Source organism: Tinamus guttatus, unplaced genomic scaffold (assembly GCF_059628265.1).
Source record: "Tinamus guttatus ecotype Peru unplaced genomic scaffold, ASM5962826v1 Tinamus_guttatus_pri_ptg001857l, whole genome shotgun sequence".
Classification (NCBI taxonomy): domain Eukaryota; kingdom Metazoa; phylum Chordata; class Aves; order Tinamiformes; family Tinamidae; genus Tinamus; species Tinamus guttatus.
In genome coordinates, this window is record NW_028290391.1 from 1 (window position 1) to 14689 (window position 14689).

Sequence of the window (14689 nt, forward strand, 5' to 3'; positions counted from 1 at the left end):
GGGGGACAGGGACACTCGGGGTCCAGGACCATGGTGGGGACACAGGGACACTGGGTGTCCAGGCCTGGTGTCCCCACGGTGTCACCATCACTCACAAATGTCCCCCCCCCCCCCCCCACCGGGCCCGGCGGTCACGTGACGCGGCCGGATTTCCCCCCCCCCCCCCCGCCCAGGATGCTCCGGCGCCGCCGCAGCCAATCAGCGCGCCGGGATCGCCTGCATCCCTCTCCACCAATCAGGAGCCGGCGGGCTGCGCCGCGCCCTGGCCCTTTAAGAGCCCTCCCTGACGTCATCGGCCCTTGCCGCTGATTGGCCGCCCGAGCGCGGCGCTCCCGTCCTCCCCCGGCGGCCTCAGCCCGGGCGGCGTCATCGCCGCGCGGCAACCAATGGGCGGCGAGAACCGCCCTGACGGGCGGGCGGGCGGCCCAATGGCAGCGCGCGGCGGCGGCGGGCGGGGGCGGGCGCGGGGGAGGCGGCGGCGGCGGCAAGATGGCGGCGCGGCGGGGCCCGGCGGCGGCGGGCGCGCTGCTGCTGCTGGCGCTGGCCGAGCTGGGCCCGGGGCGGGCGCCGCGCGGGGCCCGCGCCGCCCTCGACGTGCGGGAGCTCAGCGAGCTGCACTACGGCATCGAGATCCTGGCCGAGCCCGTGCTGGCCGGGCAGGTGCGCGGGGAACCGGGACCGGGGGGACCGGCGGCCCGTGTGGTACCGAGGGAGGGCCCGGGTCTGGCTGGGCCGGCACCGGGAGCCCTGGGGTCGGTGCCGGGGCGGCGGGGGCTGGGACGGCACCGGAACCGGGCGGGGGGGGCCGGAACCGGCCGGGGGGCACCGGGACCGGGCGGGGGGGCGCCGGAACCGGCCGGGTGTCGCCGGGGGCGGTTCCGCTTCCGGCGGCGGCACCGGGACCCGTTGGCCCCGGGGTGGGGGCGGGGCGCTGCTTCCTCCCCCCCCCGCCGGGCCCGGTTTCGGTTCCCCACGTGCGGGGGGGGGGGGAGGGGCCGCTGCTCCCCCGTGTCCCCCCCCCGTGTCCCCCCCCCGTGTCCCCCGCGGTCCCGGGGGACCCTACGGCCACGGGAACCGTCACCCTGTGGCCTTGGGGACTGTCACCCTGCGGCCCCGGGATTGTCACCCGCCCGCGCAGGGGACAAAGCCCCTTCCGTGTCCCCAAGCGCCGGGAGCTGCTCGGCCACACGCGGTGCCATCCCCGTTGTGACCCCCCCCGGGGCCAGGGGGGCCACAGTGACCCCCAAGCCACCCCCGGTGTCCCCTGGTGTCCCCCGGTGTCCCTTCATGTCCCCCAATGTCCCCCGGTGTCCCCCGGCGTCCCCCGGTGTCCCCTGGTGCCCCCCGGTGTCCCCACCTCGGCGGCGGCGCCGGGTGCCACCCCACGGCGCTGTCCCCGTCGCGGCGCCAGGCGGGGGACGTGGTGACGGTGGCGTCGAGGTTCCGGCAGCGCTACGAGTGCCGCCTGCCGCGCGGCGTCACCGACGGCGTCACCGAGGGACATGGGGACGGGGACGGGGACAGCGAGCGGCCCTACGAGGGTGACAGCGTCACCGAGCTGCTGCGCCCCATGGCCGCGGGGCCCTGCCTGCTCAAGGTATGGGAGACATGGGGGGACACATGGGGACACGAGGACATGGGGACATGGGGACACGTGGGGACAGGGGGGTCACCGAGCTGCTGCGGCCCATGGCCGCGGGGCCCTGCCTGCTCAAGGTGCGGGGACATGGGGGGACATGGGGGGACATGGGGGGACAGGGGGACACAGGGACATGGGGACACGCGGGGACAGGGGGGACACGGGGACATGGGGACACGTGGGGACATGGAGGGACACGGGGGGACATGGGGACACGTGGGGACATGGGGACGTGTGGGGACACATGGGGGACACACATGGGGACACACGGGGACAGGGGGACATGGGGACACGTGAGGAGACGCGGGGACATGGGGGGACACGGGGGGACATGGGGACATGGGGGGGGACACGGGGACAGGGGGGACATGGGGACACGTGGGGAGACGCGGGGACATGGGGGGACACGGGGACAGGGGGGACATGGGGATACAGGGGGACACATGGGGACACATGGGGACACAGGGGACATGGAGACAGGGGGACACAGGGACAGGGGGACACATGGGGACACACGGGGACAGGGGGGACACGGGGACACGGGGACACATGGGGACACACAGGGACAGGGGGGGACACATGGGGACACAGGGGGACATAGGGGGACAGGGGGGACACGCGGGGACACATGGGGACACGCGAGGGGACACGGGGACATGGGGACACATGTGGGGACACACGGGGATGGGGGGACACATGGGGACACGGGGGCATGGGGACACGTGGGGACACACGGGGACAGGGGGGTCACTGAGCTGCTGCGCCCCATGGCCACCAGGCCCTGCCTGCTCAAGGTGAGGGGACACGTGGGGACATGGGGACACGGGAGGGGGACACGTGGGGACACATGGGGACACGTGGGGGACACTGGGGATACCCCAGGGAGTGGGGCCACCCCCCCGGGGGGCAGGATGGGTGGCGGGTGGCCCCTCAGGGTGGCCCCCCAGGGTGGCGGGTGGCCCTGCAGGATGTCACCCCAGGGTGGTGGGTGTCACCACAGGATGTCACCCCAGGGTGGCAGGTGTCACCTCAGGGTGGCGAGTGTCACTGCAGGGTGGTGGGTGGCCCCAGAGGGTAGCGGGTGGCCCCCCAGGGTGGCAGGTGGCACCTCAGGGTGGCGGGTGGCCCCGTAGAGTGGCAGGTGTCACCACAGGGTGACGGGTGTCACTACATGGTGGCCCCGCAGGGTGACAGGTGGCCCCCCAGGGTGGTGGGTGGCCCCGCAGGGTGGCAGGTGTCACCACAGGATGTCACCCCAGGGTGGCGGGTGTCACCACAGGGTGTCACCACAGGGTGGTGGGTGTCACCACAGGGTGTCACCCCAGGGTGGCGGGTGGCCCCATAGGGTGGAAGGTGGCCCTGCAGGGAGGTCCCCATGGTGTGCCCTAGAGGGTGGCGGGTGTCACCCCAAGGTGGTGGGTGTCACCACAGGGTGGCGGGTGTCACCACAGGGTGGCGGGTGGCCCCATAGGGTGTCCCCCCAGGGTGTCACCACAGGGTGGCAGGTGTCACTCCAGGGTGTCACCCCAGGGTGGTGGGTGTCACCTCAGGGTGGTGGGTGGCCCCACAGGGTGGTGGGTGTCACCCCGGGGTGTCCCCACAGGGTGGCAGGTGTCACCCTGGGGTGGCAGGTGTCCCCCCCGGGTGTCCCCCCGGGTGGCGCTGGCCCCGTCCCAGTGCCGTCCCTGTCCCGCAGACCAAGGACTGGTGGACGTACGAGTTCTGCTACGGGCGCCACATCCGGCAGTACCACGTGGAAGGTGCCACCGCTGTCACCGTCACCGCGCGGGGCCACCGCCGCGGCCACCGTCACCGTGCGGGGCCACCACCGCGGCCACCGGCCTCACGCGGCCCTGTCCCCGCAGAGGCCGAGATCAAGGGGGACGTCCTGGTCCTGGGCTACTACGAGGCGGCGTCGGACTGGGACGATGACACGGCCGAGGTGGGCGTCCGCGGGGACACGGTGACACCGGGGGGTCTGTGTCCCCACGGGAGGTGGTGACACCAGGGGGGCTGCCACATCCCCATGGGCGGAGGTGACACCAGGGGGCTCCGTGTCCCCGTGGGAGCTGGTGACACCGGGGGGGCTCCGTGTCCCCATGGGAGCTGGTGACACCGGGGGAGCCACCACCTCCCCGCAGGTGACACTGACACTGGGAGGCTCCGTGTCCCCATGGGAGCTGGTGACACCAAGGGGCCTCCGTGTCCGTGTGGGTGGCAGTGACACCAGGGGGCCACCACGTCCTCACGGGAGGCGGTGACACTGGCAGAGCCACCATGTCCCCGCGGGTGACAGTGACCCCATGTCCCCACCATGTCCCCGTGGGTGGCAATGACCCCATATCCCCACCGTGTCCCCCTGTGTCCCCACGGGTGACAGTGACCCCGTCCCACGTGTCCCGCGGGTGGCAGTGACCCCCTGTCCCCCCCCGTGTCCCTGCAGGTGGCAGTGACCCTGTGTCCCCGCGGGTGGCAGTGACCCCACATGTCCCCACGGGTGGCCGTGACCCTGTGTCACCCCTGTGTCCCCACGGGTAGCAGTGACCCCACATGTCCCCACGGATGGCAGTGACCCCGTGTCCCCCCCGTGTCCCCACGGGTGGCAGTGACCCCATGTCCCCACATGTCCCCGCGGGTGGCAGTGACCCCCCCGTCCCCCCGCGGGTGGCAGTGACCCCCCGTGTCCCCCCCCTGTGTCGCCACTGTGTCCCCGTGTGTGGCAGTGACCCCGTGTCCCCCTGTGTCCCCGCGGGTGGCAGTGACCCCACATGTCCCCACGGGTGGCAGTGACCCCCCGTGTCCCCCCCTGTCCCCCCACGGGTGGCAGTGACCCCATGTCCCCACATGTCCCCACGGGTGGCAGTGACCCCCCGTCCCCCCGCGGGTGGCAGTGACCCCGTGTCCCCACATGTCCCCACGGGTGGCAGTGACCCCCCGTGTCCCCCCCTGTCCCCCCACGGGTGGCAGTGACCCCGTGTCCCCACGTGTCCCCACGGGTGGCAGTGTCCCCCCTGTCCCCCCGCGGGTGGCAGTGACCCCGTGTCCCCCCGTGTCCCCACATGTCCCCACGGGTGGCAGTGACCCTGTGTCCCCACGGGTGGCAGTGATCCATGTCCCCACGTGTCCCCATGGGTGGCAGTGACCCCACATGTCCCCGCGGGTGGCAGTGACCCCGTGTCCCCCCATGTCCCCACATGTCCCCGCGGGTGGCAGTGACCCCACATGTCCCCCCCGTGTCCCCCGTCCCCGCAGCGCCCCCCGCGGCTCGGGCGCTACCACAGCCAGCGCTACGTGAACGGCTCCCGCTGCGACGTCACCGGGCGCCCCGCGCGAGGCTGAGGTCCGGGTAAGTGACAGGCGTGGGGACAGCGTCCCCAATGACGTCCCCAACGACGTCCCCAACGACGTCCCCCCCCGCGGGGACAGCGTCCCCAACGACGTCCCCAACGACGTCCCGCTGTCCCCAACGATGTCCCCAATGACGTCCCCCCCGCGGGGACAGCGTCCCCAACGACGTCCCCAACGACGTCCCCAACGATGTCCCCAACGACGTCCCGCTGTCCCCGATGACGTCCCCAATGACGTCCCGACATCCCCAACGCCATCCCGATGTCCCCAATGACGTCCCGACGTCCCCAGCGCCGTCTCGATGTCCCCAACGATGTCCCACTGTCCCCAATGCTGTCCCACTGTCCCCAGTGCCGTCCTGATCCCCAATGATGTCCCGATGTCCCCGCCGCAGTGACAATGTCCCCAACGACGTCCTGACGTCCCCAACGACATCCCGACATCCCCAATGACGTCCCAACGTCCCCAATGCTGTCCCACCATCCCCGACGACATCCTGCCATCCCCAACCACGTCCCGGCATCCCCAGCGATGTCCCCAGCGACGTCCCGACATCCCCAATGACGGCCCAACATCCCCAACGCCGTCCCGCCGTCCCCAACGCTGTCCCGCCGTCCCCAACGATGTCCTGACATCCCCAACGCCGTCCCGCCGTCCCCAACGCCGTCCCCACGTCCCCAACGCCTTCTCCACGTCCCCAACGCCGTCCCCATGTCCCCAACGCCGCAGTTCGTGTGCGAGGAGGGCTCCGCGGACCGCGTCGTGCGCGTGGACGAGCCGCAGTCGTGCTCCTACGTGCTCACGGTGCAGAGCGCGGCGCGTGTGCGGCCACCCGCGGCTGCGCCCCGCCGGCGCGCGCCGCCCCCCGCGCCATCCTGTGCCGCCCGGCGCTCAGCGCCCACCAGTACGGGGAGTACGTGCGAGCGCGGCGAGGTGAGCGACGGGGACGGCGGGGGACATCAAGGGACGTTGGGGGACATCAGGGGGACTCTGGGGGACATCACGGGACGTTGGGGGATGTTGTGGGATGTTGGGGGACGTTGGGGGACATCGGGGAATGTTGTGGGACATCAGGGGACATTGGGGGAGGTCGTGGGACGGTGGGGGACATCGGGGGATCTTGTGGGACATTGGGGGAGGTCGTGGGACGGTGGGGGACATTGTGGGACGTTGTGGGACATCAGGGAACGTTGTGGGACATTGGGGGACATTGGGGGAGGTCATGGGATGGTGGGGGACATTGTGGGACGTTGTGGGACATCAGGGAACGTTGTGGGACATTGGGGGACGTTGTGGGACATCGGGGGACATTGGGGGACATCGGGGGACACTGGGGGATGTTGGGGGATGTTCTGGGACATTGGGGGGAGATTGTGGGATGGCGGGGGACATTGTGGGATGTTGTAGGACATTTGGGGACATCGGGGAATGTTGTGGGACATCGGGGGACACTGGGGGACATCACGGGACGTTGGGGGATGTTGTGGGACATTGTGGGATGTTGTGGGACGTTGTGGGACATCACAGGACGTTGGGGGACGTTGTGCGATGTTGTGGGATGTAATGGGACATCGCGGGACATTGAGGGACATTGTGGGACATCAGGGGACGTTGTGGGATCTTGCGGGACACTGGGGGACATTGGACGTTGTGGGATGTTGTGGGACATCACGGGACATCGGGGGACGTTGTGGGACATTGCGGGACATTGCAGGACATTGGGGGACACGGGGACATCGGACGTTGTGGGACATTGCGGGATATTGTGGGACGTTGTGGGACATTGGGGGACATTATGGGACATCGTGGGATGTTGTGGGACATTGCGGGACATTGTGGGACATCGGAGGACATCGTGGGATGTTGTGGGACATTGGGGGATGTTGGGGGACATCACGGGACATTGGGGGACATCACGGGACATTGTGGGACATCACAGGACATCAGGGGACGTTGTGGGACGTTGTGGGACATCGTGTGACATTGCGGGATGTTGTGGGACATTGTGGGACGTCGCGGAATATTGTGGGACATCAGGGGACATTGTGGGACATTGGGGGACATCACGGGACATTGTGGGACATCACAGGACATCAGGGGACGTTGTGGGACATTGGGGGACGTTGGGGGACATTGTGGGACATTATGAGATGTTGTGGGACGTTGTGGGACGTTGTGGGACATCGTGTGACATCGCGGGATGTTGTGGGACATTGTGGGACGTCGCGGGATATTGTGGGACATCAGGGGACATTGTGGGACGTTGGGGGACATTGGGGGATGTTGTGGGGCATTGTGGGGCATTGTGGGACGTCACAGGGCTTTGGGGGACATCAAGGGACATCGCGGGACGTCGTGGGACATTGGGGGATGTTGTGGGGCGTTGTGGGACATCGCGGGATATTGTGGGACATCAGGGGACATTGGGGGATGTTGTGGGGCGTTGTGGGACGTCACGGGGCGCTGGGGGACGTCGCGGGACATTGGGGGGCATTGTGGGACATTGTGGGACGTTGCGGGACATCGCGGGACTTTGTGGGATATTGGGGGACATTGTGGGTCATCAGGGGACATTGTGGGACATTTGGGGACATCGAGGGACATTGTGGGACATCGCAGGACATTGTGGGATGTTGTGGAACATTGGGGGATGTTGTGGGACATCAGCGGACGTTGCGGGACGTTGTGGGACATCATGGGACATTGCGGGACATTGGGGGACGTTGTGGGACATTGTGGGACATCGGGGGACGCTGTGGGACATCGGGGGACGTTGGGGGACATCATGGGACATCGGGGGACGCTGTGGGACGTTGTGGGATGTTGTGGGATGTTGTGGGACATCGGGGGACACTGTGGGACGTTGTGGGACATCGGGGGACGCTGTGGGACATTGTGGGACATCGGGGCCATCGCGCTGCTCCCTCCGCCTGCAGCCGACACCGCGCGGAAGCCGGAGCAGATCCCGGAGCAGCCGGGGACACCGGACACGAAGGAGCCCGCGCGGGTCCCCAGCGGGGCCACCGCGTCCCCGCGCGGCGGTACGGCCCCTGTCCCCACGTCCCCGCGTCCCCGCGCCGGGGACGTCGCCTCCCGCCGGTGCCAGCCCTGTCCCCGCGTCCCCTCCCAGCCGCGCCGGGGGGACGATGCCACCGGGGAGGCCGCGCTCTGGGAGCGGCTCCGCGAGGTGACCGGCACGGCCGGCGCGCGGGTGAGTCCCCGTGTCCCCATGTCCCTGTGTCCCCCTGTCCCTGTGTCCCCTGTCCCCATGTCCCCGTGTCCCCTGTCCCGTGTCCCCCTGTCCCCGTGTCCCCATGTCCCCTGTCCCCGTGTCCCGTGTCCCCATGTCCCCATGTCCCCTGTCCCCGTGTCCCCATGTCCCCTGTCCCCGTGTCCCGTGTCCCCTGTCCCCATATCCCTGTGTCCCCTGTCCCCATGTCCCCGTGTCCCCATGTCCCTGTGTCCCCGTGTCCCCATGTCCCCCGTGTCCCCCTGTCCCGGTGTCCCCTGTCCCGGTGTCCCCTGTCCCCGTGTCCCGTGTCCCGTGTCCCCTGCCCCCGTGTCCCCTGTCCCCATGTCCCCGTGTCCCCATGTCCCCCTGTCCCCGTGTCCCCGTGTCCCGTGTCCCGATGTCCCCATGTCCCCATGTTCCCCTGTCCCCATGTCCCCGTGTCCCCATGTCCCTGTGTCCCCTGTCCCTGTGTCCCTGTGTCCCCTGTCCCCGTGTCCCCATGTCCCTGTGTCCCCTGTCCCTGTGTCCCCCTGTCCCCGTGTCCCCGTGTCCCCCTGTCCCTGTGTCCCCGTGTCCCCGTGTCCCTGTGTCCCCGTGTCCCCGTGTCCCCTGTCCCCGTGTCCCATGTCCCCTGTCCCCCGTGTTCCCATGTCCCCCTGTCCCCGTGTCCCCTGTTCCCGTGTCCCCATGTCCCCGTGTCCCCATGTCCCCGCGGTGCCACCGGCCCCGCTCCACTGCCCAACTCCCGCAGCAGGAAGAGCCGCCCGCGACGGCAGCGGAGAGCCCGCCCGATGGTGAGTGCCCGTGGGGACGGGTGACCCGCGGTGACGGTGGCCTCACGGTGACGGGTGTCCCCGCGGGGACGGGTGTCCCCGCGGTGACGGGTGGCCCCGTGGTGGCCCCACAGTGACAGGTGGCCCCACAGTGACGGTGGCCCCGCAGTGATGGCTGCTCCACCGTGATGGGTGCCCTGCGGTGACAGTGGCCCCGTGGTGACGGGTGCCCCCGCGGTGATGGTGACAGGTGGCCCCATGGTGACAAATGTCCCATGGTGATGGGTGCCCCACAGTGGCCCCGCGGTGACAGGTGCCTCGCGGTGACAGGCGACCCCATGGGTGCCCTGCAGTGACGGGTGCCCCATGGTGACACTGGCCCCGCGGTGATGGTGACAGTGGCCCCGCAGTGACAGGTGCCCCGCGGTGCCGGTGGCCCGTGGTGCCGGGTGGCCCCGTGGTGGCCCGCGGTGACGGGTGACCCCGCGGTGATGGTGGCCCTGCGGTGACAGGCGGCCCCATGATGATGGTGGCCCCACAGTGATGGTGACGGTGGCCCCGCAGTGACAGGGGCCCCGCAGTGACAGGGGCCCCGCGGTGCCGGTGGCCCGTGGTGCCGGGTGGCCCCACGGTGGCCCCGCGGTGACGGGTGCCCCACGGTGACAGGTGCCCCGCGGTGACAGTGGCCCGCGGTGCCGGTGGCCCCGCGATGGCCCCGCGGCGGTGGCGGCCGCCAGCCCCGTCCCCGCCGTCCCCGTCCAGGTCCCCGCACGCAGATCCACGTGAAGCTGATCCGGAGCCCCGCGGAGCTGCTGCGCTTCATCCAGGAGCTCAGGGCCACCGGGAAGGTGGGTGCGACACGGGGGGACGGGGACGGGGACATCCCTGCGGGACCCGGGATCCCTCTCGGAAAAGCCGCAATTCCCGCCTGGGAAGCTCCCGTGTACGGAGCGTGTCCTGGTCACGCGGTGCCTCCGCTCCCGGCCCCTTTCCCGTGTCCTGGGGATGGGATTTTGTCATCCCAAGGGGTTTGGGCACCTTCCTGTGTCCTTGGGACGGGATTTTGTCATCCCGAGGGATCTGGACGCTTTCCTATATCCTCGGGATGGGATTTTGTCATCCCGAGGGATCCAGGCGCTTTCCAATGTCCTTGGGGACAGGATTTTGTCATCCCGAGGGATTTGGGTGCTTTCCTATATTGTTAGGGGCGGAATTTTGTCATCCCGAGGGATCCGGCCCCTTTCCCCTGTCCTCGGGACAGGATTTTGTCATCCCGAGGGATCCAGGTCCTGTGTCCTTGGGACGGGATTTTGTCATCCTGAGGGATCCGGCCCCTTTCCCGTGTCCTCGGGACGGGATTTTGTCATCCCGAGGGATCCCCCTTCCCCGGGACACTCGGCCGCATCCTCTGCCCCTCCAGGCGCGGGAGGAGGCGGCCGAGGAGGAGGAGGCGCCGGAGAAGAGCCCGGAGCGCCCCATTCCCGAGGATCCCGGCATTCCCGAGGATCCCGGCGTTCCCGAGGATCCCGGCATTCCCGAGGATCCCGGCGTTCCCGAGGATCCCAGTGTCCCTGAGGATCCCCCCATTCCCAAGGATCCCCCCATTCCCGAGGATCGCCCCATTCCCGAGGGTCCCGCTGTCCCCGAGGGTCCCGGTGTCCCCGAGGAGCCCCCGGCCGCGGCGGGGGAGCGCCCGGAGGACGACGATGATGATGATGAGGATGATGATGAGGATGAGGATGAGGATGAGGAAGGGCGGCTGCTGCGGGGCTTCGAGCGGGAGCTGCGGGCCCTGCTGCCCCGCGGGGACGCGGCCCGGCTCGGGGAGGACGTGGAGAGGGAGCTGGACAACGGCATCGACGAGGTGAGCGGGGCACGATGACGGGGACACCGGCATCGTCCCTGTCCCCAGTGATGGGGACACCCGTCCCGTCCCTGTCCCCCTGATGGGGACACCGGCATCGTCCCTGTCCCTGACAGTGGGGACACCGGCCCGGCCTCGTCCCTGTCCCAGTGGGGACACCTGGCCTCATCCCTGTCCCCACCAATGGGGACACCCGTCCCGTCCCTGTCCCCACAATGGGGACACCTGTCCCGTCCCGTCCCTGTCCCCGTGATGGGGACGCCCGTCCCGTCCCTGTCCCTGTGATGGGGACGCCCTCCCGTCCCTGTCCCTGTCCCCATCACGGGGACACCCGTCCTGTCCCCGTCCCCGTGATGGGGACGCCCTCCCGTCCCTGTCCCCCCAATGGGGACGCCCTCCCGTCCCCGTCCCCGTGATGGGGACACCTGTCCTGTCCCTGTCCCCACGATGGGGACGCCCGTCCCGTCCTGTCCCTGTCTCCGTGATGGGGACACCCGTCCCGTCCCGGTCCCCATGATGGGGACGCCCTCCCGTCCCGTCCCCGTCCCCATGATGGGGACACCCGTCCCGTCCTGTCCCTGTCCCCACAATGGGGACGCCCATCCCGTCCCATCCCTGTCCCCACGATGGGGACACCCGTCCCGTCCCGTCCCCGTCCCCGTCCCCGTCCCCGCTCAGCCGCGGCCTCCCCTGGGCGCAGGACGAGCTGGAGGCCGAGGGCCTCAAGGGGGACCTGGACCGTGCGCAGACCTCCCGCTCGCTGGCCTCCACCCTGCAGCGCCTCATGGACGAGCTGGACGGGGGCCCCGCGGCGCCGCGCGGCGGGGACGGGGACGGCCACGGGGACGGGGACGGGGACGGGAGCGACGACGGGGACGGGAGCGACGACGGCCCCGCGGCGCACGGTGCGTCCCCAGCCACTGCGCGGGCACCGCGGGGACCGCGGAGGGGACACGTGGGGACGGGGACACGTGGGACACGTGGGGACGGGGGGACACGTGTGGGGATGGGGGGACACGCGTGGGGATGGGGGGACACGTGTGGGAACGTGGGGACACGTGTGGGGATGGGGGGACACGTGTGGGGATGGGGGACACGTGGGGATGGGGGGACACGTGTGGGGATGGGGGACACGCGTGGGGATGGGGGGACACGCGTGGGAACGTGGGGACACGTGTGGGGATGGGGGGACACGTGTGGGGATGGGGGACACGTGGGGATGGGGGACACGTGTGGGGGATGGGGGACACGTGTGGGGACGGGGGGGACACGTGTGGGGATGGGGGGACACGTGGGGATGGGGGACACGTGTGGGGATGGGGGACACGTGTGGGGATGGGGGGGCACGTGTGGGGATGGGGGGGACACGTGTGGGGATGGGGGACATGTGTGGGGACGGGGGGGGACACGTGTGGGGATGGGGGGGACACGTGTGGGGACGGGGGGGACACGTGTGGGGATGGGGGGACACGTGTGGGGATGGGGGACACGTGTGGGGGATGGGGGACACGGGTGGGGATGGGGGGACACGTGTGGGGATGGGGGGGACACGTGTGGGGATGGGGGACACGTGTGGGGATGGGGGGGACACGTGTGGGGATGGGGGACATGTGTGGGGACGGGGGGGACACGTGTGGGGATGGGGGGACACGTGTGGGGACGGGGGGGACACGTGTGGGGATGGGGGGACACGTGTGGGGATGGGGGACACGTGTGGGGATGGGGGACACGGGTGGGGATGGGGGGACACGTGTGGGGATGGGGGGACACGTGTGGGGATGGGGGACACGTGTGGGGATGGGGGGGACACGTGTGGGGATGGGGGGGACACGTGTGGGGATGGGGGGACACGGGTGGGGATGGGGGACATGGGTGGGGATGGGGGACACGTGTGGGGATGGGGGACACGTGTGGGGACGGGGGACACGCGTGGGGATGGGGGGGACACGTGTGGGGATGGGGGGACACGTGTGGGGATGGGGGGACACGTGTGGGGATGGGGGGACACGGGTGGGGATGGGGGACATGGGTGGGGATGGGGGACACGTGTGGGGATGGGGGACACGTGTGGGGACGGGGGGACACGTGGGGACGGGGGACACGTGTGGGGACGGGGGACACGCGTGGGGACGGGGGACACGCGTGGGGATGGGGGGACACGTGTGGGGATGGGGGGACACGCGTGGGGATGGGGGGACACGTGTGGGGACGGGGACACGTGTGGGGACGGGGGACACGTGTGGGGACGGGGGACACACGTGGGGACGGGGGGACACGTGTGGGGACGGGGGGACACGTGTGGGGATGGGGGGGACACGCGTGGGGATGGGGGACACGTGTGGGGATGGGGGACACGGGTGGGGATGGGGGGACACGTGTGGGGATGGGGGGACACGCGGGGATGGGGGGGACACGTGTGGGGACGGGGACACGTGTGGGGATGGGGGACACGTGTGGGGATGGGGGGACACGCGTGGGGATGGGGGGACACGTGTGGGGACGGGGACACGTGTGGGGATGGGGGACACGTGTGGGGATGGGGGGGACACGCGTGGGCACTGGGGAGGGGACACGCCGCTGCTGCTTGGGCACCACGGGGACAGTGATGGTGCCGGTGATGGTGACCCTGCCGTCCCCGCAGGCCGCGCGCGGGTGCAGCTGAGCGGGGCGCGCGGTGCCGGTGACGGTGCCGGTGCCGGTGACAGTGACGGTGCCGGTGCCGGTGGCACCGCGCGGCCCCCGTCCCCCCCCGCGCGCCGGGCCCCGTGACCACCCCCAGCTGCGGCGCCTGGAGCGGCGCCTGCGGGAGCTGCTGGCCAAGGAGGGGCTGCGCGCGCAAGGTAGCGCCACGGCTGTCCCCGTGTCCCCTCCGTGTCCCCTCCGTGTCCCCCACCGTGTCCCCGTGTCCCCACCTTGTCCCCCTGCGTGTCCCCCGTGTCCCCACCATGTCCCTTCCCCATGTCCCCACCATGTCCCCATGTCCCCTCCGTGTCCCCTCCGTGTCCCCAACGTGTCCCCACCGTGTCCCCACCGTGTCCCCACTGTGTCCCCACGTGTCCCCGTGTCCCCACCATGTCCCCATGTCCACATCCCCGTGTCCCCACCGTGTCCCCCCGCGTGTCCCCCGTGTCCCTGTGTCCCCTCCCTGTGTCCCCACCGTGTGTCCCCGTGTCCCCCCGCGTGTCCCCACCATGTCCCCATGTCCCCCCGCGTGTCCCCACTGTGTCCCCATGTCCCCTCACCATGGCCCTGTCCCCTCCCTGTGTCCCCTCCCCGTGTCCCCCAAGTGTCCCCCGTGTCCCCGTGTCCCCCGCGTGTCCCCCATGTCCCCGTGTCCTCTCCCCATGTCCCTGTCTCCCCATGTCCCCCCACGTGTCCCACCATGTCCCCCTGCGTGTCCCCCGTGTCCCCACCATGTCCCCTTCCCCATGTCCCCACCATGTCCCCGTGTCCCCTCCCCATGGCCCTGTCCCCTCCCCGTGTCCCCACCGTGTCCCCATGTCACCCCACATGTCCCCACCGTGTCCCCGTGTCCCCTCCCCATGGCCCTGTCCCCTTCCCATGTCCCCACCGTGTCCCCATGTCCCCCCGCGTGTCCCCCGTGTCCCCGTGTCCTCTCCCCATGTCCCTGTGTCCCTGTGTCCCCCCGCGTGTTCCCACCATGTCCCCATGTCCCCTCCCCGTGTCCCCACCGTGTCCCCTCACCATGGCCCTGTCCCCTCCCCGTGTCCCCACCGTGTCCCCATACCCCTGTGTGTCCCTGTGTCCCCTCCCTGTGTCCCTGTCCCCCCACGTTGTCCCTGTGTGCCCCCCTGTGTCCCCATGCCCTCCCG

The 14689-nt window shown here is 70.4% G+C and overlaps 1 protein-coding gene across 1 annotated transcript; it reads left to right on the forward strand.

The window, feature by feature from the left end:
• Positions 1–474: 474 nt before the first annotated feature.
• Positions 475–13696, forward strand: LOC148590004 (protein OS-9-like; the record flags this gene model as incomplete). Its single annotated transcript, XM_088539580.1, is given in 15 exon segments — positions 475–659; positions 1405–1597; positions 3336–3399; positions 3505–3587; positions 4892–4963; positions 4965–4985; positions 5717–5803; positions 5805–5831; positions 5833–5920; positions 7924–8028; positions 9755–9840; positions 10413–10462; positions 10643–10865; positions 11557–11677; positions 13622–13696. Coding segments are annotated over 15 exon segments (1465 nt in total), but the record flags the coding sequence as incomplete, so codon positions are not given.
• Between the last annotated feature and the right edge of the window lie 993 nt (positions 13697–14689).